The 27608-nt window shown below is 53.8% G+C and overlaps 4 protein-coding genes across 4 annotated transcripts in view; 2 read left to right on the top strand and 2 right to left on the bottom strand.

Annotated features, from left to right (window-relative positions):
• Positions 1–1117, top strand: part of VOLCADRAFT_119158 (uncharacterized protein) — a gene marked incomplete at both ends in the record, with an annotated part of 2512 nt that extends 1395 nt beyond the window's left edge. The window contains one exon of the mRNA XM_002955670.1: positions 1051–1117. Within this exon, the coding sequence (XP_002955716.1) occupies positions 1051–1117 (67 nt within the window). The remainder of the gene's footprint in view (positions 1–1050) is intronic.
• A 1122-nt stretch (positions 1118–2239) lies between these two features.
• VOLCADRAFT_121454 (uncharacterized protein) lies at positions 2240–5393 on the bottom strand (the record flags this gene model as incomplete). The annotated part of the gene is made up of 7 exons (XM_002955719.1): positions 4792–5393; positions 4475–4593; positions 4022–4125; positions 3267–3702; positions 3015–3200; positions 2675–2755; positions 2240–2332 (listed from the first exon to the last, which is right to left on the bottom strand). Exons 1-7 carry the CDS (start codon positions 5285–5287, stop codon positions 2240–2242), a joined length of 1515 nt encoding a protein of 504 aa, XP_002955765.1. The 5' UTR covers positions 5288–5393.
• Positions 5394–5616: 223 nt separating this feature from the next.
• Positions 5617–9986, top strand: VOLCADRAFT_106936 (uncharacterized protein; the record flags this gene model as incomplete). The annotated part of the gene is made up of 8 exons (XM_002955671.1): positions 5617–5681; positions 5903–6151; positions 6537–6605; positions 6915–7024; positions 7560–7645; positions 8130–8206; positions 9406–9587; positions 9931–9986. 8 exons carry the CDS (start codon positions 5617–5619, stop codon positions 9984–9986), a joined length of 894 nt encoding a protein of 297 aa, XP_002955717.1.
• Positions 9987–11147: 1161 nt separating this feature from the next.
• VOLCADRAFT_96656 (uncharacterized protein) lies at positions 11148–27606 on the bottom strand (the record flags this gene model as incomplete). Its single annotated transcript, XM_002955720.1, has 25 exons — positions 11148–11482; positions 12258–12576; positions 13116–13237; positions 13431–13544; positions 13653–13985; positions 14421–14607; positions 14672–15888; positions 16067–16077; positions 16231–16250; positions 16876–17051; positions 17469–18002; positions 18249–18486; positions 19166–19316; positions 19532–19967; positions 20543–20663; positions 20985–21491; positions 21819–22045; positions 22872–23095; positions 23967–24050; positions 24680–24952; positions 25332–25458; positions 25982–26112; positions 26589–26678; positions 27193–27297; positions 27596–27606. 25 exons carry the CDS (start codon positions 27604–27606, stop codon positions 11148–11150), a joined length of 6093 nt encoding a protein of 2030 aa, XP_002955766.1.
• Between the last annotated feature and the right edge of the window lie 2 nt (positions 27607–27608).

Genomic DNA, 27608 nt, shown 5'->3' on the forward strand with positions numbered 1-27608 from the left:
GATGTCGTACACCTGCATGGCTGCGTTTTATACGATGGCACAGCGGCCAGCGGAGGCGTTAGACTGTATACGGCAGATGGAGACGCGGGGTTTGAGCGCGGACGACTCGGCCTGGTACTTCCTGATGACTACGGCGCAGGACGCTGGACAGTACTCTTTGGCGAAAACCTTTTCAACCTTGCGTCAGCGCCAGAGGGCAGCATGGGCGACGCGGCGGCTACAACAGCAGCAGCAACAGCAGCAGCAGCAGCGCATGGAGGGGCCGGCGGCGGCGGCGCCGCCGCTGCTACAGCTGCATGGCGGCCTTCAGCCATCAGAATCTAAAAACCCTAAAATTCCCGCTTGACTGAAAAGATGGAATAGGAATCTGGTGCGATGTCTGACGGGGGTTTTATTGGGGGTTTTAATTCACACGGTGTTTTATTTCCCCCGGGCTTTCCCCGGGGTAGCGGGGGGTGGGCGAATGGGTAGTGATTAGAGGTGAGGAGTGAACATTAGGTAGGTAGGTAGGTAGGTAGGTAGTGAATACGTGATGGGGTGGAGGCCGGGGAGCGGTGTTTTCTAGTCACTGGCTGAGGCGGTTTCGGATCCCGGTAGTTTATGTTGTACGGCACGTGATCGGGGTGTTAACGGTAGGAATCTTGAATGGCCGGGTATAGGTGAAAAAGCCGATGGTAATGGGGCCGATGATATCTCGGGGTGGGGTGGGGTGGGGTTGGAGCAGAAGAGCTGGGCAGGAGGGGAGAGGGAGGAGGTGGGTGAAGAGCTATACCAGGTAGAGCTGGTTGGTGTTTTGATCCTGTGTAAGGATGTATGTATGTATGTATGTTTGGTATTTATGTATGTCCAGGTTCTCAGTATGTATGTATGTATGTATCTTTGCTGCCACTCCTAGCACACAAACGAAGACGAAGAAGCAGAACGGAGAAAACCCCCCGCGTGGGCTTACCAGCAGCTACCCGCAGTTGTCGAAAGGATGTTATTATTCCCCCCGGGACTGGTTCTCTGTCCAAGTGTATGTGTATGTGCGTGTACGGGCCACGCTTGCAGAGTCGGCTGTTTGCATGCTGCTGCTGATGATGATGATGTGCTGCGAGCGACGACACGACAGATGTAATAGTGGAGGCTTTTTTTCTGGTCCATGTTGTGTAGCCATTAACTTAACCGCGAGCATCTGAGCCGTACAAATGCTGCCGTACACGGACGCTTCCTGCGCGTGTCAGTAAGTCTCTTTTCAAGGGAAAGGGAAAACCGGGAGAGCTCCAAAAAACTGATTCATAGATAGCGGCGGGATCGGCTGCTTGAGGCCCTCTCGCCCGCGTGTGTCGACCGCCGCACATTTTCTTTTTCCCCCAGTCGGACATACAGACAGATATACCGTTTCCCCACGTTGTTTCCCCACGTCCCAACACCTCCTCACGCCCCACCGGCCTCACGCACCGCGGCGAGGCCCACATCTGACATCCGGTTTCGGAGCATACTCCTCAGCAACCGCAACCCCCCCTTTTGCGATCTGGTGCCCTCCGCACCCCCTGAGAGAGGAGAAACCGCAACGCTACCCATCTGGGCCACGTATAACCCCCCCCATCTCCCCATGGACTCCACCCTAATAAGCCTAGTGCTTGTCGCGCCACCCGCGTGTCACCTCCCACTCCTGGCCGCCATCCTGTTCGCCGCACACCCCTCTTGGCTTGGTAGTAGCAACACCCCACATATGGCTGGTGGGGTGGGGGGTGTTTTGAGGGTGGCGTTCATCGCCACCGGGGACTCCTTAAGACAAGCGCCGCTCGCCCATACACACACACACACACCACACACAGACACAGACAGACACAAAAAAATTATATATTAACAGCCCAACTGTTATGAGCCAGTGTTGCACACTTCTGTTGCACTCTGCGAGGAAGGGAGGAGGATCACGATGACATCTGGCCCCAACCGCCGATAGCATCCCGACCCCTGATGATGCCAAAAAACACGGTAGCGCGCAGACCGGTTGCGAAAGCCAACAACCAGACGATCCGTACGCCGTACTCCTAGCCTTGTAAGTAAAGGCTAGCAAGTGGGCACGCGCGGATTCTGCACAATCCCCACGTACGGCATATTCGCGCCAGCTCCAAAACCACAACGAAAACTTCGCCTACCCGTGTAGTGTCAAGCTGTATGTAGCAAGCAGCCCCCCTCCCTCCCTCCCCCAATCAGCAATGGCTACCGGCACCACCACCGTGAGGTCGGGCCTTTAGTTGTTGTCCGGCAGCTGGGGGGCAGCGGGCTTGGTTTCGGCGATGGCCCGCACCAGCTGCTGCTTGGAGGCCGGCGCGAAGAATCGGGCCTGTGCAGCGGGAAGAAGAGATAGATAGATAGGTAGCGGGGTAGATAGATGGAGATAGATAGATAGATGGAGTTATGTAGATAGAGGGAGATAGATAGATAGATAGATAGAGGGAGATAGAGATAGAGAGAGAGGGAGATAGAGAGAGAGGGAGGGGAGGAGAGAAGACGAAGGTATGTTGTTGTGAGAGAGAGGGAGTGAGAGGATTGTTTTTTGACGTACGCGGGAAAGGAACTCTCCACCTTGAATCGACGTCTCCAGGGAGATCGCCCTATCGAATCCAAGCGACTGCCAAACAACAGCAGACTTTAAAGGTTGCCAAAACAAGCCCAACTGACTGACCTGCAGGAACATCCGCTCCGCATCCGCCTTGCGACCCTTCTCCTTCAAGAATACTCCCTTAGCTAAATACCCGCGGTAATCCTGTTGATTTTGTGGGAGAGAAAGAGCGAGTTTATTTTATTTTAAGTTTTGCAATATGCAAATTTGACCTGATTAGAACAGCGGGAAAAAAATACCGGGTATGAGTACGGCAGGGATACGGCGGCCAGGTGCTCAAAATGGGAAGTCACGTGAAGGGTCAACGGGACACAAATCGGGGGTATGAAAGCATATCTGTGAATGCCGCTCATGTAACGCATTGTAATGACGTACATCGCGTACCATGTGCCATGTGCCGTACCTCAGGGAAGGCTTTAATCAGCTCGTCGTACGTTGCCAGTGCATCCTGGTCATGCCCCCGCCAGGCGCTGTACACTTTGGCCGTCAGCAACTCCACTCCTACGGGATCCAACGGCTTCACCGGCGCCGCCGCCGGTAAGGCACTCGTCGCCGTGTCCGCCGCCGGCGCCGCCGCCAGTTCCGGCGCCTGTAACGACGTCGACGCAGCCGAAACGGCGACGGCGGCGGCGCCGCCGTCGGCCTCATCCGCCACCGGCGGCGCCGTCAGCATCTCCGGCATCGCTGGCGCCACGCTCGCCTCCGCCGCCACCTCCGCCACGTCTGGCAGTTCTGCTGGCCGCGGCTCGACCCCGACGGCTTCCGGCGCTACGGCCAGCGCCGCCGCTGGCGCCGCCATGCTCGCGCTTCTTGCCGCCGCCGCCGCCGCTGCCTGGAGATCCTCGCGTACCCCCCTCAGCGCGTCCACCGCCTTGGGATAGTCATTGTTGGCAATGTAGGCGTCCACGAGCCCCGTCAGAAGCTGTAGATCCGGCTGGGTGACGACGGCTGTAGCTGTAGTCCCCTGCTGCTGCTGCTGCTGTCGTCGTAGCTCGACAGCTCGTTCCAAGGCTGTAACGGCTTTTCGAGGCTGCTGGCTGAGGAGGGAGCTCTCCCCTAGCAGTCTCCAAACCTCCGCATCGTTTGGTGTCCTGTGTCGGCGTTATTGCGGCGGCGGCGTCCAAGCGGGCGGAAGGAGGGCGAAAAGGAAAAAGACGAACCACAGACACACGAGTGAAGATGATAGATACCAGCGGACAGAAGGGTACCCAGGAAGCGGGGGGAGGGGGTAAGTCACAAAGCGGGCATATCGGGACTCCTGACAGAAAGCCAGTGTGCATGTGGCCACTGGCGGCGCGGGAGTGGGCCGATCGCAACGAAAGTGGGGGATGCATGGTTGGGTGCAGGGCCCCACGGCGAATATGAGGCCGACCTAAGACGCATGCAGAGCGAGCTACGGCGCCCTATTACCTCTTGCTCAGCTTTTCCAGCAACTCCGCGGCTCTGTCGTACTGCAACATCCGAGCGTACGATGTTGCGAGTGCCTCCGTAATGTTGTCGTTGTTGGGATCAGCCTGATGGAGGGGGTTGGGCCGGCGGTGTGTATATGTGCATATGTGCGTATGTGTATGTGTGTATGTGCGTGTGTATGCGTATGTGTATGTGCATGTGTGTGTATGTGTGTGTGCACCCCCCCCCAGCCCCCGCGACCCCCCCAGCCCCCAAGACCCCCATGGTGGTGGTGGTGATCTAAAGCCCACGTGTTCTAACGGCAAATGCCGCAGATGAATGAACACCCGCAGCTGCAGTTGAAAGCGCTAGTGGAACTTTGGTGTGTTCTTCTTCCTTAACGTAGTCGTAGTAGTGACGAGCCCCCATCCTGTTCACCAAGTGTATTTACGAAATATCCTTTGACACCCTCACTTTGAGCTGATCTTCGTACAGTGTGATCTTCGTCTTCAAAATCTTCTCCTCGATGGCGTCCGGCGGCGACTGCGCGGGCCTTATGCCCGAGTATCGCCGTGAAGAGGGTGCGTAATCCCCTGCCGCCACAATCACGAAGATTGCGATGAAGACGATTGCACCCGCCGCCAGGCCCAGCTGGCTTGGGCCGATATTGGCATCACGGAGTTTGGGATCGGAGATGTCGCTGGCAGCGGCGCCGCCGCCAGCGGCGGCCAGCAGTGTCTGCGACAGCGGCGGCGGGTTGGCGTAGATGCCGTCGGCGGCTGCGCCGCCACCGCCGCCAGCGGGGGTGACGGGGGCGTCGAAGATCGCTGGCGTCACCGCCGTCGCGGTGACGGCGCTGTCAGCGGCGGTAACGGCGGCAGCGTATTCCTTGCCCTGGGCCTTCAGCGCCTGAAGGCGCGCCATGAACTCCTCTTCCTCTTCAGAGGATTGGTCTGGGTCAATTAGCTTGGTTTGGAACTGCGCTTGCATTTGATCCTGGGACTGTTGCTGGCGTTGCTGGTTGGGGATAGGGCTCACGTTGCCGGGCTGTAGCTGCACACGCTTAGCCTTGCCCTTGCGGCCCTTTGAAGGTCCTTCATCGTTTGCGCCGGTGTTGGCTGGCGTCGGTTTTGACTTGCCGAAGCCTTTTGCTGCTTGGATGATCAACGGAAAACGCCGGTACGTGCCGCTGCGAGCTGCGATGCCCGGCAGCGGCGCGTGCGCACGAGTGAGGGATGGTGCACATCTCTGCAGTCTGGTGGCCAGGTTATAGTGTGAGACTTGCATAACTATTATTACGAGGGCGAAGCGGGACTATAGCAGTAAACCAGCTGGTCGCAACCAATACGAATTGCTCAAGTCAGTAAAACACTCTTACAGGCGCTATGTCAAGTGGCCATCGGATTCAATGCTCAAGGCAAAGGGACGTGTTCCAAATTGATTGTGGCCCACTTGGCTTCAGCATCGGTTTGCGGTTTAGATCGGACGAGTACGGCATCCTCAAAAATGCAGTGAAACTTCATCCTGCACACAATATTAAGTATGCAGTAATATCTTGCCGAGCAACCGCCGCATTGTTTATCGCTTCTGTGCTCATTTTTGTTTCCAAAAACATAATGTTACTGAGGTCGTCCTTGCGTGAGGCTGGATCCGCGAGCCTCAGGGCCCTTTCCAGACGACAGTGAGTCATTGCAGCTGATTTAGCGCGCAATGGGGGAACCGGATGTCGACGGGGACTTAAAAAGCTCGGCGAGCACCGCACCATTCAATTCGCGTCCTGGTTTCAACCGGAGCACCAGCTGCAGCATTTTACATACCTGTATATTGTCGCCATATGCAACGCTTTTGCAAATTGTCTTTGCGCCCTGCATCTGTCATCCTCCCACTGGTTCCATCGCGCAGCTCAACAACCCATCCCCATCACCCGCATAGGATGCCCTCGCCTATCGCCTCCTATCACGGCCCTGCATCTAAGCAACTGGCGGTTCCGGGGTCTGAAGCCACATTTGGCAGCGACCGCTGCCATCATCGCCGTGTCGCCCTGGCACCCCTTCGCGCTGCTGAGCCAGACTCCCTGGCAGTGGGGGCGGAGGAGCCGGAGACTGCTCGGGAAGCTATTGAGCTTGGAAACAAGCTCGCTAAGGCCGGCAGGTGCGCGAGGAGCCGAGCTGCAGTAGTTGCCCCTGGTGTGGTCGGCACAGTCGGGCCTGCTGTAATCCATTCGGTAGCTTTCCTCCCTCTTTTTTTTCTCTCTCTCTCTCTTTTTCCCTCTCTTTTTCTTTCTCTCTCTCCTCTCTCCCCCACTTCCTTTCATCCTCTCCCTAAAATATAGGTTCCCCAGGTTCACCCACATTCTTTTTGCGCGTCGGCAGTTTTTTCCGGCCTTGGTTTTGCAAATAATTCTCACCCTTTCTCACCTAGTCCTCCGTTGTTATCCCTTTGTAGATGTCCCGTCACCGATAATACCCCTCCCTCGGTCTCCTCACTCCCCTTCCCACCCTCTCCTCCTGCGTGGTTGCAATCCGCCTATGTGCAGATGGGAGCAGGCTTTGGCGGTGTACGAAAAGGCGCTGACACTGCCGGGCACCGGGCTAAAGCGGTACAGGTCCGTACACACATCGTCCGTCCTGCTGAACTAGGGCTGCTTTACCGTGTGTACGTACACACGATCATCTGTGTTGTCACTCTCGTGCTCCCCTACCTGTCTAGTCCTGGAGTGTCTGTGCATCCGCTTCCGGGTATCAGCTTCAATCGTGCTGTGTTTCGTCGTCCCCTTCCTCCCCCTTTCAACCCCCCCGCAACCCCCCTGGCTGACCACCTGACTCCCGCTTTGTCTACTGCTGTTGTTGTATCGCTCTGTTGCTGGGCCGCATGCCGTGCGGTCGTACAATCGCGCGATGTACCATCCACCCAGGGACAAGCCGCGGCTGATCAGCGACGGAGAGCGCTCCGCAGCTCTGTTCAACATCGCTTGCTGTCAGGCCCAGTTGGGGGATATGCGCAGTGGGCTGGTGGCGCTGGCGGGTGAGTGAGTGCGTGAGGGAATGGATGGAGTGATGGATGGCGTGAGGGATGGAGTGAGGAGCGAGAGCTGGTTTATTGTGGGGGAGAGGAGGGGGGTGCGTAGGAGGAGAGCCATCCATGGCTTAATAATCAGTCTTCAGTATCCGTGTTTGTGGTTGGAGGGCAAAGGGCTAATGGGTTGTAGGGGGGTTGTAGGAGACGTGACAGTTGTGTGCCTGTACGTCAGCTGTACGGCATTTTTGGACCTCAAGTGGTCACTTTTTAGACTCCGGGGTGGCCCGGTTTCTGTGCATTTGTGGGTTTGTGCAGTTAGCGCTCGTTAAGGCGCTGCACTCCAGGCTGTACGGGCTGATTACAACCACTAAACCTAGGGAGCAGAAGAGTATTGTACGTAAAAATATGTATAATGTGAATCAATAATTTAGTTCTACAATTAATAATAAGATATAATCAAATTGTATATGATTGACATATATATAATTAAAAATATTAATTATATATATAGTGTTACAAGAGAGGTGGCGCGTTTCTGCAGGCTGCTTGGAGCTGGGGTACGACGACTTTGCTCAGCTGCGACGCGATCCGGATTTGGAGCCGCTGCGCAAGGACGAGCGATTCGAGGTTGGTTGTGGACGGTTGACCGTTTTTTGTCGGTTTGGCCGCCTCCGGGATGCATTCGTTCCACGGGAGATGTTCCCCCTTCTGGACGGTGTCATTCATTCACAAGTTCTACCATCCTTGATATGTCTTTCAAGCCATGCCTAACACCACCACTACCATCACCACAACCACCCGCGATTCATATCACCACTACCAGTACACATGTCTCTGGTAGCACAGCTCGCTTCTGATAGCGCAGCTAAGGGTTCCCCCCAAAAAAGCCGGGCTTTTTTTAAGGCTTGTCATGTCCATAGCTCCATAGATGCGTATTTCTGCTGGAACACGTCACCTACCAGCAACGTGTACCCCTCCCGCCTACTTCATCTCGCTGTGACAGTTATTGCCTCTGGTAGCACCGCCTTCGCTCCTTTGCTCCGCAACGTCTCACCCTCCCCCTTAATGAGGCCCGGCACCACCTCCATCCTCTCCCTCCCCCTTTCGACAGGGCCTCCTAAAGCGCTTTGAGCGGCCTGCGGGAGTATCTCTGGGCGGTCTTCTTGGCGGGCTGTTTGGGGGCAAGAAGTGATGGATGGAAGTAAGGAGGGTGGATGCATGCGTCCGCGGCGCGGATAAGGCCACCTTGTGGGGTGTGTGTTGTGTTTGTCTGTGTGTGTATCTGTGTGTCTTATGGATGCGTCCGTGCGCATGTGTTACATATCGATCCGGGCCTGACGCTGGCCAGGGGCACCTAACCGTATACCCCAACGGGAGCGACCGCCGAAGAGCTCTCTCCTCGTTCTGGGGGGAGAGGGGCGTGAGGAACCACTATCGGCCCTCCTGCTCGACCGAGGGCGTGCAAAGCCCCGGCGTTTCCCCCTTTTGTGTTTTGGTTACGTGTGAGTGCAGAGGGGATAGAGGGGCTCCGTCGGTGGTGACGGTGGCTGCAGTGCATGGTGTATTTGTTATGCAGGATACCGATGTACAGACGGATGTACAGACAGAGATATAGGGAGGTGGGGAGGTAGGAACTTTGTCTTGGTGTTGCGGTGGCAGCTGGCCAGCTGGATGGCGAATCGGTGGCTGCTGGTGCGTTAACAGGACGCGTTAACAGCTTCTGTTAGAGGTGGGCGGAAGGCAAAAGGAGGAGGAGTCGAAGAGCTACTCGTGTTGTGATAGTCAGGACGAGGAGGAGGAGGAGATTTCAGGTGGCCAGCGGCTCCGAAATATTGGACTCAAATTTGGAATGCGCCGCTTCAAACCCCGGGGCCGTGTACGGCGCGTACAGCAGTATGCGGCATGTACAGCAGCTAGTAAGCAAATATACAGCGGCCATTCGTTGCAGGTTTTGAAGAGCGGTAGTTGCTGCCAGAGGTCGGCAAATCGGGTGGGTACTGCGGGTCCGTACCACAGTACCCGCAGCCGAGAAATTCGGCTTAAGGCCCCGTAGGGCTGCGGGTCCCTAATGACCAAAACTCGGCCAAAAGACGTGACGTGCAGCCTCTATTTCGGCCCTTAGGGCCGCGCGCTGGACTTGAACTCTGTGTTTAACTTTAAAATGTTTTAGGTTTACTGGCCGATGTTTTGCCCTCCCGCAGCCGTAGAAACCGATGTGCCGACCTCTGGTTGCTACCGAACCACGCTCGTCCCGAGAAAAAAATCGGTAGCGGTTGGACGAGCGGGCATCGATGTACTGGTTCTTAGCGGGGCCCATCATGTGTACTCACGTTACTTGCATTTAGCTACATGCATTTGGCTACATGCACTTGGGTACATGCGCGCAGCCAACGCAACGCCCACAGCTACGTGACTGCAGCCACGTGTGGTAGCCCTCATGCAGCCCCCCCCGGCATGTGCCTGATTAGGCACCACTGTGTTGTGGAAGCGAATATGCGTGCGTACAATATGTCGTTATATCATTCCATCGGCAACATCATCGAGTACGCACCCCATCCGCCCGTGAAAGGTGAGAGCAACAAACAAGCATTAAATGTGCGCAACGTTAAGGAAGCTACATAGCGTATACGCTAACTACGTGCGTGCCTAGGTCAGCAGCACGCGTAGGTCTCCCGTCCAAGGCACAATTAGAATATTCGTAGACCTAGCAGCAGCGGCGTGACAAAGAGATTTGAGAGACGAGGGGGCATGCCAGGTTCATATGGATGCGCTGGGATGGAAGGGCGGCAGCTGCAGCCAGCAGCAGCAAGAGGATGAAGGAGGATGAAGGGGTGGTAGTAGTCATGCATGGCCACTCGCTACTCGTGTCATGCACCTACCTGTCTGTCTGTCTGTCTTACCTACCCACGTAGAGTACCTTTGTACCCCTCATCTCTCTCCGTGGCGGGCTAGCCAGCAGGCTATCTAGCAGGGTCATAGCATCACGTGACAGACAGACAGACTGTTAAAACCAAAACCAACAAAGCGCCGGACCCCAGCCGGGTCCTATTACTGTGGTTACCATTCACTGGTATATGAGTGTCGGACATTTCCAACACAGACTGCTAATAAGGCGTAAAAACAAACCAATACTGTCATTTGAAGGTGCACGTGTTGGTTCACTTGAGCATAGAAGCGCGTGCATGCAGTAGACAAAACTAACAAACTACCTATAGGTTAGCTAGGTATCTTGCACTAATGCTACTATGCATGGTATGCACACAGCTGGGGTATTACAAGTCCATGTATGGATTTACATAGCTAGCAGGTGCAAGATAAGGCTTCGATGAAATAAGCTCGCTTTCCTGCTCGCTGTCGGATCACGCACACGTGCCCAACCATGGCTACATATATACAGCATGGATGGCTGCATGCATGCTGGCCGTCACCTCACGCATCCATCTTGTGTATGATGCAGCTGCCGGTACTCCTCAAGTGGGTCCCCCTGCGCGTCCGTGATGGACCTCAGCGGCCAGCAGATAGATCTTGCTCTCATTCCGATGAGAATGTGAATATGCATGTATATTATACATGCAGGTACATACATGCGGTACATATGCGGTACATGCATGGCATCCACCTTCGAAGCTGCGAGAACAGTACGCCGGGCTTTTGCTGGGCTTTCATCATCGGTTGTGGATGGTTGTTATATCACGACTTTTTAGAAAAGAACCGATCGGCGGCTGCAAGCAGATCCCGGGTGATATACCAGGGGTACTACAGTGGCACACGCATGGGCGATGGTATGCTAATTCCAGCGCATGCAGATCGACCAGGCAGCAGGCCACCATTCGCCATTCGGCATTGAAGCAGCTGTTGTGTGCACTCCATGCCAAGCTAGTTGGTGGCAGCAAGGCATGGACCTGAGGTAAAAGCGGCCTAGCACCTGATCATGAAAGTTGGCTGGCATGCTTCTACCTCCACCATCCACCAGCCGGCGGCCGCCTCCACCCGCGGGTACGGCTGCTGCTCATCATTATGAGTAATGCCGTTCCTCAATGCCGTTCCTCAATGCCGTTCCTCAATGCCGTTCCTCGAGCCCGTTGCTGCTCGATGGCCATGCCCGTTATGTGGGTTTTGGCAATGCATGTTACTGCATCCGAGCCCGTTGCCCGAGGTCGATGCCGCCGGTTATCCCCCTAGCCTGCTGCTCGGTGCCGTCTACACAAGCCAGCTCGAGGTCTTCTCCTTGGGCCGCCTGATCAAGGTATTCGTCCCCAGCAGCCGCCTGATCGGCGTTGTTCGCTGCGGCCACCTGCTGCTGTTCCTTTCTCCGCGCGAGCCACGCCCTTACCGAGCTCCAGGCTCCTGCTACTTTCTGTGCCAGACACGGCTTCACCCCCGTCTGCCAGAGCCTGAACAGATCTGGCAGGAGGTACCACAGCTCGTGCAAGATTGCTGCTAGCGAAACCACGAAAAAGCATGCTGCAAGGTAATCAAAGGCATCAGCGGTGTACAGCAGGGTTTTAATTGTTAGGGAGGTGGGCATCACGAGACGTGCACGGGTATGTAGCATATCTCCCATATGCATTCCAGGACTACATCGGATTATGAGTTATACATGTATTCTACGTGCCCGTAGAGTTGCCGTACAGTACCACATGTGGGGTTGTTTTCGGAAGGTGCAATGTGGTAGGAATAGTAGTAGTGCATGAAGTCAGGAAGGACGAGTATCAACAATTAGAGACGTGCACGGGTATGTAGCATATCTCCCATATGCATTCCAGGACTACATCGGATTATGAGTTATACATGTATTCTACGTGCCCGTAGAGTTGCCGTACAGTACCACATGTGGGGTTGTTTTCGGAAGGTGCAATGTGGTAGGAATAGTAGTAGTGCATGAAGTCAGGAAGGACGAGCATCAACAATTATGGTAACCACACTGCGCCACACAGATAAATGCTCAGGGAGGAGCGTGCGAGTAATCACAGCAGGAGGCGGCAGGCCTGGTGGGGTAATACATGGTATTAATCCCAATCCCTGTGCTTACATCTCCTGCAAGAGACGCAAAAGAAGAGTGATGTCCTTCCTCCTCCGTGCGATTCAAACACCACTATCCATCCGCATCATATACAGGCCATCTGATTTACTAAATATCCCCATTGCCCAGAGCGAACGAGCGAGCAACCGCTATTGTTTTTTTTTTACTTTTTTAGTTTTTTACTTGCTGCTGAGGAAATCAGACGAGAATGCTTACCAATCATGAGGTAGGTGGTTCTTGCATTCTCGTCTGGGACGGCGTTCAGCAGCAAGATTGCACAGATGAACAGCACCATCTCAAACACGTGGCAAACCAGCTCCATGACAAGCCTCGGCTTCTCCACAAACGGCCGCCAAAGCACCAGGTAGGCGACAATGGCCGCCTGCAGTGCACACAGCGCCACAACCTGCGCAGTGTTGTGGGTATGAATGCCGACGGCTCCAAATGTGGCGGCACACAGAACCTTGTGCGTGTGATTGATGGACCTGGAAGAAAGGATTAGCTTTGTCTCCCGGCCTGCCTGTTGATTACCTACCTGCAAAATGAGGGAGTCGGAGTTAGGGGGCGAGCACGGGAACGACAATTTCAATATTTATTTATTATTTATTTATTTATTATTAATTATTTATTTATTTATTTATTTATTTATTGATAATATTATATTATTTATTGATAATATGACCTGAGGCTAGCTCAGCACGAACAGCTTGGATAGCCCAGTCTTCTACCTAGTAAGCAGGGCCGGAGTCCACCCGCGGCTCGTTTATTATTATTAGCCTGTCGTGGCCATGCCCCGCGGTTAACAGTAATTGCACAGCCGCCCGAGATGTGCGGCTCAGGCTACCAGGAGGGTGTGTAATGAGGGCAGCAGGAGCATGGGTGGAGTGATGACCTCCAACCACACGCCGCCAGTGCCCTCCGGAAGTAAGCACGTAAGTACGGGTGCATGGGGACTGCTTCCCTGCGGTTGAAAAATGCTGCAGGCCCAAGAAATATAATCCCATAATCCACGTCTTCGCTATTAAAATTTTTTTTAAACTATAAATTATCATTGTTTGGCTGATTAAAACTTACTCCGATTGCTTCCTCAAACAAGAACTCGAAACGTGCCAGGAATTGAACCGTTGGTGTGAGATGCCACCGAAGCGGCCAGCAGCCTGGCTGATAGTCCAGCAGGTCCATGGGAATGAGCTTGCCTGCATGTATGTATGTGATGATACGGGTCGGGATGAAATGTGTTGTTGCATGCAAATCCTTCTCAATGTCCGGAGATGGATACACGCGATGGCATGTACTGAAGCTTTTGAAACTGTTCTATATCTATTATTCACACCTGCATGGGTTGTTATAGCTTTATATCTCGTCGCTATGCTTCATTCCTCGGCTTACCGGGGTACGGGGTGAGCGACTTGGACATTCCAACAGCAGCTCGCCACGCAGGACTGCCCATGGGTATGTACTCGCTCGTCATCCCCTGCCCGGCAGTCGTGGCATCTCCGAATCCTGGGATTGCCAGCAACAGGTACGAGGGCGACAGAGGCCGCCCTCCTTCCGGCAGCACAGGCAGGAGTACTCCTGCAGCCCCTGGGCTGGCAGCCGTTACTGCCGTACCATTACTCCCCTCGCGGGTTCTGCTTTGCTGCACCACCGCGGAGGTTCCAGAAATCAAGTTTGTTTGAGTAGTCCGGCTGTCCACCTGCTGCTGTTGCTGTTGACGATCCCACCATGCTGCGAGAGTCGTAGGAAGTGCGACGCCGGGTGTTTGTAGCGTGTTGTCCCACTGCCTGCCGCCGTGTCCGGCAAGTATGTTGTAGTGCATGACGTACCCTTGGGTGCTGCCCCTATTGCTATCATGGAGCCCGATGCTACTCTTCATGCCGCCGCCATTGCCGGAGATACCTTGGAGCCGACGCTGGTATGGTAGGGTGGCTGCTTGCGTATTCACTGGAGAAGGAGACATCAGTCCGTTTAGAGGTACGTGCTGGTGGAGGCTGGTGTCGAGGCCAGCAGTGGTAGGTGGCAGCTCATCATCCTCGGTTGCCTCCCCCACGGGCCCTGCCTGCCACCACTTTCGATCCACTCTCTGCTGCCTGCTGCCAACACCTTGCTGCTCATACTCGTTGCTTGTAAGGATGGCATTACTTTGAGGCTGCCTTGGTCGCTGCTGTACAGACCAACCATCTGATGTTGGAATCATACCAATTCCAACCTCAGGTGGCCTAGAGCTTGTGGCTACTTGGGTGGGTGGGATCGGCACCAAAGAAGGTGCCATGGCGAATGCAGGTGTAAGTTGTAGTGGCCTGTCACTGCGGGTTGTTGGTGACCTGGCGGCTTTAGGCTGGGGAGGAGGACTGCTGCCGTTAGCGCCTTCGGATTCACCAGACATTGGGATGGCAGGTGATGGCATCACGTTAGGGTGTCCCTTGTTGCAGGCATCCTCTTTGTCCTGCAAAGCACGAAGCGGAAGCCCAGATAGTTTGGGCGCCCCTGCCCCTTTGAGTAATGAGCTAATGCGCGTGTTGTAATGCATGTACGATGTGTACTGCATATACCGTTCCTTACTGTTCTGGACGTATCAGGGGGGGTAGGTCAGGAAAAAGTGAAAACCCTACCAGCTCGACTCATCTCACCGAAATATTATACGGGGGCCTTGCTCCAGCCATCCGTGATGGGCCGTGCAGCTTCACTTGCTGCGGCTGCTGCTGCTGCTGCTGCTGTCCTGTGTTACTACCCACGGCTCCTTTTGTTTGTCCATGCTTGTGGCCTGCTTTTCCTGCGATGCATTTTTCTGCTTCTGTGACAGCTCGCAGGAAGGGGCTGGAGTCATTCCTGGGGGCTTTGTTGGATTCTTCCTTCAGGAGGGGGTTATTGAAAACGCCCATCATGAGGAAGGGGTTGGAAACGCCTCCGAGGAAGGGGTTGGAACTATTGTCGGCGGCAGTCATCATTCCCTGGGTTTTGGGAGAGACTGCTCTGTCGTGCAAACTGACAACAATCTCAGTTTGAAGACGGTTGCCGTGCACATTCTCCTGTTGCCAGTTGTCAGGACGCCTTGCTGTATCCCTGTTTGAGGCCTTGGGCGGTTCGCCTGCGTCTGCTGAACCAAACATGGCTGCGGATGTCCCTTCAAGTGCGCCGCCAGCATCGTGATTCTCGGTGGCCTGCTGCTCCTGCTGGCTCGTGTTGGGAGACCCATGATACCCTGGGTTACTAGGCCGCCGCGGTCGAGGCCTTTTATTAGGTGGGCTTCGTCCTCTAGGGGAGGATCTGCTGCTGCTGGCAGCAGTAGATTCGACATTGGGGCCATGCTGCTGCTGCTGCGCGCTCATCATGAAGGGCCTCGGCTGGCGTGTGCCGTCTTTTGATGACTGCAGTAATGTGTGAAGGGCTGACGGGTCCTTTGAAGTTGCAATAATGGAGCTGCTGTGCCCGTCGCCGGCACCTACCACCGGCAATTTTGATGCCTGCTTCCCGGACGAACCACCGCCAACACCTTGCCTCTTGGCTTCATAAAGGCTGCTCAGCAAGCCTTGAAGTAGTGTCCCCCTGGTTCTCACAGGAGAGCGACTCGAAGGCGCAGCAGGGACCGCCTTAAGCTTGTACTGCTGTGAAGAGTGTCCGCCATGTGGTTTACTAATAACACCTTCCGGAACCAGGTCGAGGGCCACCTGCTCCTCCTCATTGAGGGTTTCTGGGGGGGATTGCATCTTCGCCTGCTGCTGCTGCTGCTGCTGCTTCTGGGCTGACAGAAGATGCCTGCTGCGACCGACGAAAAGCGCAGCTTTAACACGAGCCACGCTGAGCTTGTAGGCCAAGGCCCAGCCAGCCTTTGAACTTGATACCGATTCTGGAACAAAGGGAGTGCCATTGACAGCAGAGGTTTCAATGCATGGTACGACAGCATTAACGACAGCTCAGTGGGGGGGTGTACATCATGTCGTTGTAGGGTGATATTAAGTGGTTTTTGAGCACGTGCAGAAATGTCATCGTGTGCGCTACTCCTTTGCTGTGGTGTGCTACCCCACCTGCCCATAACCTGAACATAAAAAGGACAAGATATAAGCGCGTGTGTATTTGAGGCCTTCGTTGGACATCACACTGCAGGTCCCTCGCTGCATCGCTAGTGCCAGTGCTCGGCAGGCATGTGACACGCAGGGTGGTGACTCAGCTGAACACATTACTTACTTACACAGGTTGGTATTCGCGCACCTGGCGGGGGCAGGGCCCAGTGTGGTCCCAGGACAGGGAAGATACCTGATGTGGCAGAGGGTCCAGGCCCAACCCCAGGCCTGGTACTACGCTCGGTTTGGGATTCGGTACCCAGCTCAACTTGGGGCTGGATTTCATCACCACACGCAACTGGCAAACTGGTGTCACTCTCAGCAGCTGTCGATGTATCAGCTGGTTCGTCTTGGGGTTGGACATCAGGCATGGCTGGAGGTCGGGAAAGAGGCCCGACGACTCTGCCTTTGACTTTGTCCTGCTGTCCAAATAAGGCGTCTGTTGGGACAGTAGACGTATCCTTGCGTGTAGAATTCCCAAAGGCGGACAGCTCCATCGCATCTTTTATGCTGCTGTCAGCTTGTAGAGCTTGCGGCTGGTTAGGTGCGCTGCCGCCATCGTGCGTCCCTAAGACTCCAAGCTGCTGCTGCTGCTGCAGGATATGCAGGTCAGGCATTTCCTACGCACGCGTATGGTTTTGGTGTACACATACAGCACAAATCAGACGTTGCAGTTGGTGATGAAGAGCTGTCCATGCATGTCCAAACACTAATACTTAAGCTTGCATGATGATGACGTGTTATGATTTTACTCTTTTGCCCTAGGGTCTCACCTTTACCACCAAGTACCAGCGGCAAACGGTTAGCCACCACATGAACAGTAGATATGGTACAACTGCTACAACCAGCACAAGTACAGCTGGAGTAACATGTCCGGTTCCTATGGCTGATGATGGCCCAGCAGCCAGATCACTGGACGCGATGAATGCCAAGGCCACCAATATCAGTCCTGTAATGAGAACAGTAGTGGCTTACTTCAAAATATGGGAATCTACTAATAATGATTTCTGCCCCGTCGGGACAAATAAAGGATCGTGGTTGCTGTAGCTGCAAGTAAATGTATGATGTGTGATGTGTGGGACAGGGGGGTGATATCTTTCACCCTGCAGCCGCTACCCGGCAGACCCTGCCTTCCCCGCGGGTATTTAGAGGGGCACCCTCATCCAGTTATGTACGTTTGCCAGACCCCAGAGCAACGGCGGAGGTATACTCAGACGCCTGCTGCTGGCGTAATTTTAAGCATGGTGGTGATGTTTGCGACTACGTAGAGGTCATCCTGTCACATTCTGTCAGACAAATGTCTCACAGCACATACATGTTGTGCACATTTCACTTGCTGTGAAGCGAGGAGTACGTTTTTGCTCACCTCCAAGGTTCACCTCCGGACGTGGGAACGAAAGCTGCGGTGGCAAATCCTTCATAACTCCACTTCGCAACCGGAAATGAAATGCCACCAGCGCATGCAGCGTAAGAAGTGAGCCCATGGCTATCGCAGAGACCACAAGCGTGTAACGCACGTCTTGTATGTCTGTCATGATGGTAACAGCAGCCCCGCTGCTGGCTCGGTTGCCGCCCATGGGTGGTGGAGCCGCATTATAATTCCAGCCAGTAGATGATGACGAGCTTTTGTTGAGTACTCGCCCAGCGGAATCCAGGGTAACTACATCGTCAGCATAACCGCCATCGTAGTCACTATAACCAGCAGCGATGGCGCCAGCAATGACATATGTGCTACGCGCACTACTGCTATTACTGTTGGAAGCATTTCTGTAATACGCATCGGCGCCAGCACCGCTGTCGCTGCTGTTGAGCTCGTTCACACTTTTCAGCCAGGAGATTAATGCATCTAGGCTGGGGTAGCTACCGATCCGGTATCCGGCTTGTATTCCATCATCACGTGCTATGGAGGCGGCGGGCCCAGCAGCAGGGGACTGTTGGCGGTGTCGCAGTAGGAGTGGCGGCGTCAGTCCTGGTGCCTCATGCAGTTGTAGTGCCTCATGTTTGGTTGAGGATGACGACAAAGCTCGACCACGGCGGGAGCGGCGGCGGCGGTGGAGGGCAGCTGCACCCGGCCTTGGAGGCCAAGGTGGCTGGGAAAGGCCCAAAGGGAATCCCGGAGGGGTGAAAATTTTCGTGCCATTCTCACCAGCTCCTGGAGTTTCCGCAGCAGTGCGATTAATCGACCGCTGGGTATCCAAGCCTAGGACAGATCGAGCATGGTCCAAAATATTGATATAATCAGAAAGGTTGTTACTAGGAAAGGCCTTGTCGAGGGCTGGGAGGTTTCCCTTCACGCTGAAGACGGACCAGCGCAGATTGCGTGCCATTAGGCGATAGCCCACGATGACACCGGGGGATGCCATGGTTGCCGACATGGCCAGCATCTGATGAACCAACAAAAAGTGGGTAAGGTCGGGTTAGTGTAGTAGTAATGAAAGTAGTAATGAACCGCCGATGAATACACGTAGTCGCCGATGAGAATTAAGAGACGTGATGTGAAATGCAAGGAAAAGATTTAATAATAATAATAATAATAATAATAATAATAATAATAATAATAATAATAATAATAATAATAATAATAATAATAATAATAATAATAATAATAATAATAATAATAATAATAATGATAATAATAAACGTGTTGCCTGTTTGCTTGCATGCATGTACCTGTTATCTAACAACCAATAAGAGGTAGTGTCGGCGACGGCGGGTAGCTCATAAGCTGCACCGCCCCTTAACATGCAAGCGGGCGTTTCCTATGCATGTTCACTTTAACTTCCGCCATTGTCAGGTAGCTAGCTCTGAAACGGGAAGGGGGAAGCTCCCAGCAGAGAAAACTAGGAGGAGCGAATGACGAGAGCACAAGGATCACCTTCAGCCCGCCAGCATCCTCCTTAACACTTCCAGGCCCGACCGTATGCTTCGACTGATAAACTGCATCCGATTCATCTTCGTCCTTTTATTTTTCAAAACATAGCTCGAAAAATTGGCATAATTAAAGTTCCGCTCGATAGTTCTCCATGAATCGCAGCACCTGCTGCGCCCCTCCCCTTCGCGTACCTGCACATGGTGCATGCTCTGCACTGACGACCAGCGGGAGGTGAGCACGGGCAGCAGGAAGACCGCGACTAAGAATCCCCCGACTACACGGGAGGAGCTGTGCGCAGACGCCAGCCTTGTGCCCGGTAGCCGGGGCTCCAGGACTAATGGCCTGTATGTATGTCCATCATCGTTTTGGGGGGAATGGCAAGACAAGGTTGCTTGTGATTACACTACCGAACGCCACCATTATAATGCTAGCTACCACCGTGTCTAAGCACTTCTTGCGGCTATGCATGCAAATCTTGAATCGCAGAAATAGACATGGCATTTCAGGAAAAGGAAATCCTGACACCCTCTGCAGCCCTCTAATGAGCGTGAACTTACCCGCGGTTTACGTTGCCCGCCCAGTCCACCACACCAAATTCCGGCAGGATGACGGAGACCTTGTTCCCTTCCGGAGCATACATCGTTGCCAAGCATGATTGCACATACGAAACGCCAGACAGCGCGGTGAGGTTTATGGAACGCCCATCGAGCTGCAATAATGCCGGGTTCACCGCTGGCGATGGCACCGACCACCCTTGTCCACCTGCTCCCGACTTAGACAGCCCCACGGCTGCCACAACTGTCGTTGAAGCAATGAAAGCAGCCTTTGATGATATCTCCTTGGCCGCATCTGCCGACTCAAAGCACTCTGAGCTGAGCAGTGACACACCACCAACGAGCTGCAGCACCGCTTCCAAGTCAGGTTTCTGAACTGGTTCAGATGTATTTATTAGCGCAACCATGTACCGTATGAACGGAGCTGTGACTCCACTCGCTGAGGAAGCAGCGATGGGGTTTGCGAGTGTCGCGAAGCTGTTGGACATACGCATCTGGCCATAAACTTGAGGGGCATCCGCATCGACCAATACCCATCGATACCAGACAGATGCCCCCGCCTGACATGCAACAAAACAACGAGTTCGTATGTATGCATGTATGTATGTATGAATGTTCAAGAGTCATTGATGATGATTTCATACGCATGTTCATGGAATTGCGCGCACGTGCGTTTATGTGCGTGTATGTGTGCGTTGTGTGCAATCGAGCTGGTAGATAGATATCGTCGGACAGCAGCGGATTCGGCCATGCACCATTCGTAGGTAGGCGCATAGATACAGCATTTAATAATGAATTCATGAAACTTTCGGAGATAGGAGAACAACCATTAAAAATGTGCCTCGTGGCTTTTAGGCGTTTAGGTATTTCCCCTTGGGCCTTCAGCTTGTATGGGTTCACGCAACCCCAACCATGTAACACACACAGAGATATGTATGTGCACGTCTATCTATCTATACATCAACGGATATGTTCGTACAAGCAAGCAAGCAAGCTTGGTGGCCTTAAGGTCACCTGCCTGAATCCTGAAGAGATAATCACCCTGGACTCCGGGCTCCATCCGCCAGATCGAATCGAGTCGTTTCCACGTCTCCCCGTCAACACCGGGAGGCGCTGTGGTGTTGAGGTTGCCCGTCTTGGGTAGAAAAGGAAAAGGACGGCCATCCATGCATTATGTTCCCATGCGTTCAGGAGTAGTACACACAGCAGTGCGTCAGCAGATTGATGATTTATTATTACATAGTACGAGCACGTAGCATGACTACGGCTGATTTCTGTGCACCCTTTCATCATAGTCAGGTCGTACGTTTTTTACCCTCATCCCTTTTTTAAACCCCCAAAGTAAGCCGTAAGTTCTTCATCTTCGAGCGCTGATTGCATTGTCGTCGCACAAGCAATACAACAACCACTCTGCGCCCCTCCACTATTTTATTACACATACCACTCGTCGTATTACCTTGAGCACTCCTCGGTTCACCCCTGCTGTATTACTGAGCCCGCGTTCAAGCAGCTGGTCAAGGGTGGGCAATGTCCCTGCAGGTGGTGGGGATGGCGGCCCAATCTGCTGCTGCCGCAGCTGCCGCCCTCGATGCTGCTGCTGCTGCAACGGGAGGCCGTGATGGCGGCTGACAACCACCTCCGCAGCCTCGTCCACCGGCTGTCCCCCGCCACCGCTAAGTCCATAGTAGTCGTCCTTGTGACGGCCCCCAGCAGGGTCCACTACTTCACTACTGGTCATGCCTTCCAAGCTGATTTCGGTCCAGTCCGCTGTTGCGGACTGAGCGGTCGTACGCGTCGTCCTAGGGGATGACGTGTAAAAGGCCGATACCCCACGATCCAATATTGCATATGCCAGGTTACAACTGCACGCTCTGCAGAACATGCCTGGGACATCCACAGCTGCAGGAGCTGCAATGACAATGTAGAAAGGGCCTCGTGCAATAGAAGGCATGGCAAAAGTTGCCTGAGGGCAGTCAGCGGGGGGCGCCGGAGGAGGGCTTGGTGGTGGCGGGGGGCTCGGAGGCTGAGCCGGCATTGAGGGTGGTGGTGGGGGCCGCGGCGGGAGTGGCGGCGAGTATGCCCAGGCACCAGCCCACTTCCCAAGGAATGAAATGAGCCTTGGAGGTTGGGGCGGGGCATTCGGCAGCAGAGGAGAAATTCCAGGCAAGCGCGGGAAGGACGGTGCGGGTGGTGGCGATGGTGGCGATCGTTCTGCTGATGTCGGCATCGGCGTCGGTGGCAGTGGTGGAAGTGGAGATACGGCAGGAACATCTGGCGGTATGGGGTTTACTGGCGGGAGGCGAGGTTTGGGGCCAGTTGCCTTCCGCGACAGCCCGAAGTAGAGGGGCCGGGACGTCTCACAAACATCCAGACTCTGCTGCAGGGTACCACCGCTGTAGTCCCGGAAATCTGTGACATTGTCCGGACCTGAAATGGTGAATTGGTGCTCCTTTGCATGCATGCTGAAGGTATCCCAGCAGCACTTGCTATCCGGCGCAATGACGTTGGTGTAGCCGGCTGCATATGTGTATGGGTCCATGCAAGGGTCCAAGGGGGGGACAAGGAACTCAACACATATATATAGATGTAAAGTAGCTGCTTGGGATGTTGTATCCTCCACGAACAGGGAATCAAAAGTTGACGACAAAGTCCCCTAAAGGGGAACTTCGGGAATGAAACCCTTCTTCCCCTTTAAAGGGGACTTCGGAGACCGCTGGAACAGCGGGGGGCTTACGTACATGAAAACATAAAAGACAAGCTAGGTAGACGGCGGACGGTGGGGACAAGGACACCTAAGGAGGACAGCCCCAGATGAGGCCCCCATCGATGATATCATGCAACATACGCCACCCGCTAAAATCGGCAGTTCTCACTACCACAGAAGCTGCTGGTGTCATACAACCAGGCTCACGGCCGGCCGCGGCACAATGTTACGTTTATATTCATAGTTGACTCCAGGGCCATTAAGCCCGGCGCGTGTATAAAAATAAGGAGATTAGCGATGCACGGGTTGGGAAACGCTATTGATAATCACCAATAACAAAAATCTCTCGCAGGTGCATACACCGTATTCGCACCAGGCAAAGAGTACTCAGGGAGATGCCAAGGGAGCTGAACCTGCGGCCCCTATCCGAGCTGCCTCTAGTCGCCTCCGAAATCGTCCACTGGCATGTGGATGGATGTCCAACCAAGCCGCCGGCAAACACCTCTCAGGTGCCATGATGTGAGGCGCACATCTCGGGCGGTGTGCATTTCACCGCGCCACGGGGCCGCCATGCACTGACAGCCGGGTGCGTGTGTATGTATGTGTCACATTCATGCGTTTAGGGCAGCCGCTGCTTACCTTCGCCGGTAGATTTGTCGAACCACTGCCATCCGGCGCCATCCATATCAAACACCTTGACGTTAACGAAATATCGCGAATTGTTGTTCTGGTTCATAAAACCCTTTCCGTAGTAGTGCGGAGGAACTGAACCGCACTTGGGGAAGTTGGAGGGCAGCCTCCCGAGGCGCTGGAGAACAAAGCCAGCCTGGCGACAAAACTCATCTATTCTGTAGGAGACAAACCTGCGCGAGACAGATGATGATAATGATGAGAAGCTGGTTTGTCGGAGGATAAAGAGGGATGGGTGTAAGGATTGTTCGTTGCGGCAAGCCGGAGCACCATACGTTCGCTGCCCACTGCTGCCTGCACGCTGAGCGTCAGTTACTATCTGGCACAGCAGATATATTAGTGTACGTGCCTAGTCGCGGATGCCCCCCACACGCCGTGGATGGCCCCCGTGGATGCAGCCCCGCACGGTCGATCTATGTGGCATAGATCGGGACATAGACTATGTCCCGATGATGATCCAACATGTAATACATAGCCATACCGATGTGTAGATGACACAGCATCACGCACCACCTTTCCTAAGTGGATGGTGTTTCTTCTCATGTCCCAGCGCTTGTTACCTGCCTGTGCCAATCCTTGCAGAAGTTAGGCTGGCCAGTCAAGTTACTGCATGCATTTCAGGTAGATGGACATGCAGTTGGAAGTAGCTTGCTGCATAAACACGGCTACTGCGTGGTGGTAATTCTGCATCAGGGCATGTACGTAAGTATATATGTATGCAGCACGTGCGTAGCTAGATAACAATTTTAGGGTTTACAAAACGACGTATCTGAATGCAGACCTGTCAACGGATGTTAATACATACATACGTACCCATGTAGTGTAGTAGTAATGGTGTACTATAGCACACATGACACCTGGGCACACAGCTGAGGTGTGAAGGATCTATCCGCCTTTTGTTCCCCCCGCCGCCCGAGCAAATCGACCCCTACACCCGCAGCAAGGACATACAGCGAAGCGATGCGATGCTGCTGCTGCGTGCGCGGGCGGGCGGGGCATGCAGACTTCTGTACGGCAGCCACCCCTTGGCCTCCGCCGTCTTACATAATCCTCAGCTTAGTCATCATCATCCAGGTGCTAGGAATAGGGCCCTCGATAAGGCCCTCGCCCATGTCGTCACTCAGGTCTCTGCACGTGCACGCAGGGTACATACGTACATACGTACATACGTACATGCACACATGCATACGCACAAGTATGCATACCCATGATGAGTACGAGTCGGCATTGCACTTCAGACGACGGCACGACGGTATTATCTGCTGCTGCTGCCTCCCCGCCCGCCAGGTTAAGCTGCTGCGCGTACTTTTAAACGAAGCGACGACATACATATGCATGACGTAAACATGTTGACAGCATCATGCGTTCTTATATGCGCATAGGATATATACGTATAAAAAAACCGTGTGCATGATGGCCCCAGTAATATGTAACAGCGAGCACAAGCATACATGCACGCATCCTTCACGTTTTTGCCATCTGCATCTGCTATGGATATATAGTAGGCGCGGCGCTCTACGTGATACGAAGGCGCCCATCTAGGATGCCGAGGTATCTTGAAATCTTATTCACGTGACACACAGCATGCATGCAGTCGAAATTGATGGTCTCACTCACGTGATACATACATACCGACTTGTGCTGTTTGCTCCCGATCCTTGCGCTGTGCTTCGGCTTCGGCCCCCGGCTCCCGCGGCCCACAGTGTAATCTAAGTCATACATACATACATGAAACCGCATCATATGTATGCACTCACAGGTACTCCAGGTTCTTCAGCAGCGCCCATTCAGCAGGCAAGAAGCCCCTGACAACCGGCTTGCCGGTCCATGTCCTGGAGGGATGCGTTGCATCGTTTGTCCGCTTGATGGTGAGCCGCCTGAGTGTGTCTGGTAGGAAGGGCCGGGCAGCTGCCGGGTCGGGTATTGAGGGATGCTGCCAACCTCGGGGAAGGGTCTGGTTGCCGTACTTAACGTACTCCAGTGCCGTACGGAGGTCTGCGCTCCACTCCAGGCGGGCTCGCCCAGACCATCTGTGTGTATGTGTGTGAAAACAGTAGGGCCAGTAGCAGCAACGTCGGCCCATTGGCTCATTATTAGTTCACAAATAAATAACAGTGTGTGTCAATGACCAGCAGGGCTAGAAGGGCCGTCCCATTCTATTATACCAAGACCGTGGTGCCATGTACGGACGATTAAACAACTTACATCCCAGCCAGATGGCATGCAGCAACTGGGGGACGACCGAGCTATTCTAGTAAGTTATAAAAAACGGAGCGAGATGTGCGGAGACAGCAGTCACGAGAACAATTTCAGCGAGAGTAGAGACAAGGATATGAACCGTCATCAATGCGTACGGAGATTTCTGAAAATGTTTAGATATAACGTTCGTGTATATGTATGTGTGCGTACCTCATTGCGTTGAGCTCCGTAAAAGGCGCGAAAACGCACTTCTGATACGCAACGTCACGTATCGCGAGTTGGGGATTGAGACTGGAAACACCTTGTCGTACCAGTGCGCGTCCCATGCCGCATTCCACTAGGCATGCATCGTAGGTGCGACATACAGCAGGTGGAATGGATGGTTGGGTGGTTCTTTATTACCGATAGAATGAACAAACATTTGCTTGCTGTCAATTCTTCAGGTTGAGGCTCGCGCCCAGCGCAGCTTATAAGGAGCAATAATGAAGCATATGCACGCATGCACTTGCAAGGAGTTCCCACAGCGAAGCCGCAGCCCTTTTTGGACGGCTTGGACGGCAAACTGCTGCATGTGCATGTGCATGTGCATGTGCATGTGCATGTGCATGTTTACTGCTACACGCAAGGTGTAGTCACCACATGCATGGACGGACGTGCAGTAGCTGGTACACGGTACGGCACACATAACAACTACAAAAATACGCGCGAAGCGCTTGACACCAGCATCTCGAGAGACCTTTACAGCGTGAGGCCAGCTCGCTACAGGAGGAGGTACAGCATACATGGAATCTTGTTAAAAAGTATGTGGCATGCACACCTCGTCCGTAATAACCTCGCTCGTACATTGCCTCATCACTTACATTGGAGTAGGCTGAAGTACGAGCTTCCATTCAGTGGGTGGCCCAAATTGGTCACATTTGCGAACCCAAATTCAGTCACGTTCCAGCGCGGAAGGTTCTTCGGGTTGCAGTTCCATGTTGTGTGGTTCCACCTGGATTTCAAAACAGGAAAAGAGCAAAAGAAAGAACACGCGCACTCGCTCAGCTAGAGAGGAAAGGAACCAGCCTGCGGCGCCTAGGCGGCGCCAGAAGGCCCGGCGGCCCTAGGGCATAAAAGGGCCGGTAACCGACTGGTTCGCTATATAACCCAAATCGGTCGCTTCGGTAGGGTAACCGACATTAGGAGGTAACGACCCTGTTGCTGACTGATAACCTTACTGGTCGGTTATTGCCTTGCCGACCGGTAACCTTAGATCGGTCGGTGGCCCACAGTTACTGGGTCGTTAGCTCGTTATGTCGGTTACCCTACCGACAAGTAGTAATACTGCCAGCGGCTGCTAGTTCGTTCTGTGATTGGATAGCTGCTAGCAGACTTTCCTAGCGGTAGTCTTTATTTCATACTGCTATCACGGAAAGACAAAACGAAATAAAGAAATAAATGAACTCCTCCTTTCCCTTCATCACTCACAGGTCGAACTTCGTTCCGTTGGGGCCTTGAAGATCCGGGAAGACAGCCAGGCCATCGTATATGCTGCGAAATACCACGTCCTCGAAGTAGCTACATGCATTAAGCGAAGAAGGATAACAATAATAAGATAGATAATCAGTTATAACGCATATGTACATGGAGCACACGAAGCAGCCAGCAGATAGACAAAAGGTTACGGCCATCACCAGCCGTCATATCGATGTAACCCTGTTGTCGCCAGTAAATTACAAGCTTTTATGCACCTACCCCGTTGTCACGTCGCATTATTATAATATACGATGTGGCTTATTAAGTTGTGGAACGCCAATCATTACTTCGGCGAACGGGAGATTTTAAAGCGGCGGTACGTGGGTGGCTTGGAACTGATGGCTACATAAATGCACGGCGGACCTGCCAGCAGCAGTACCGCCAGGTAAACATATCCAGATATCTAGACCTCGATCTAATGATTCCGAAGCAGTAACGCTAATAACCAAAATCTATCTGGACAGCAGGGATTTCAGCAATACCGTTATGTTAATAGCTGATAGCATTACTGGCCCCACACAGCCAGCAGCCAAGCGCAAAGAGCTAAGTAGCTCACATTTCCTCCAGCGGCAGGCACACCAGGTCGTCCACCAGGCTGAACTCGGGAGGCTCCGTGATGTTGATGGACGGGTGGTGCCATGCAGGCAAGTGTCGGAGGGATCTGTGGATGAAGGATGGAGCGGGAATGTGCGATGTGTGGGCACACTTCATTATCGAGCATCCGTGGAGAGTGACGAGCGGTCATCAGTAGCAGCGATGCTGCTGCCAGCTGCTGCTGCTGCTGCCAGCTGCTGCTGCTGCTGCTGCCAGCTGCTGCTGCTGCTGCCAGCTGCTGCTGCTGCCAGTTGCTGCTGCTGCAACAGCAGATAATCGGATGTTTAGATTGGAGTGGATGCGGCGGCCGGCGGCATAACTGGCACAATCGGCAGCGACCCCAGCCGGTCGGATCCGCCACCGACCTCAACATCATTT

The sequence above is a fragment of the Volvox carteri genome (genome assembly GCF_000143455.1).
Source record: "Volvox carteri f. nagariensis unplaced genomic scaffold VOLCAscaffold_54, whole genome shotgun sequence".
Classification (NCBI taxonomy): Eukaryota; Viridiplantae; Chlorophyta; class Chlorophyceae; order Chlamydomonadales; family Volvocaceae; genus Volvox; species Volvox carteri.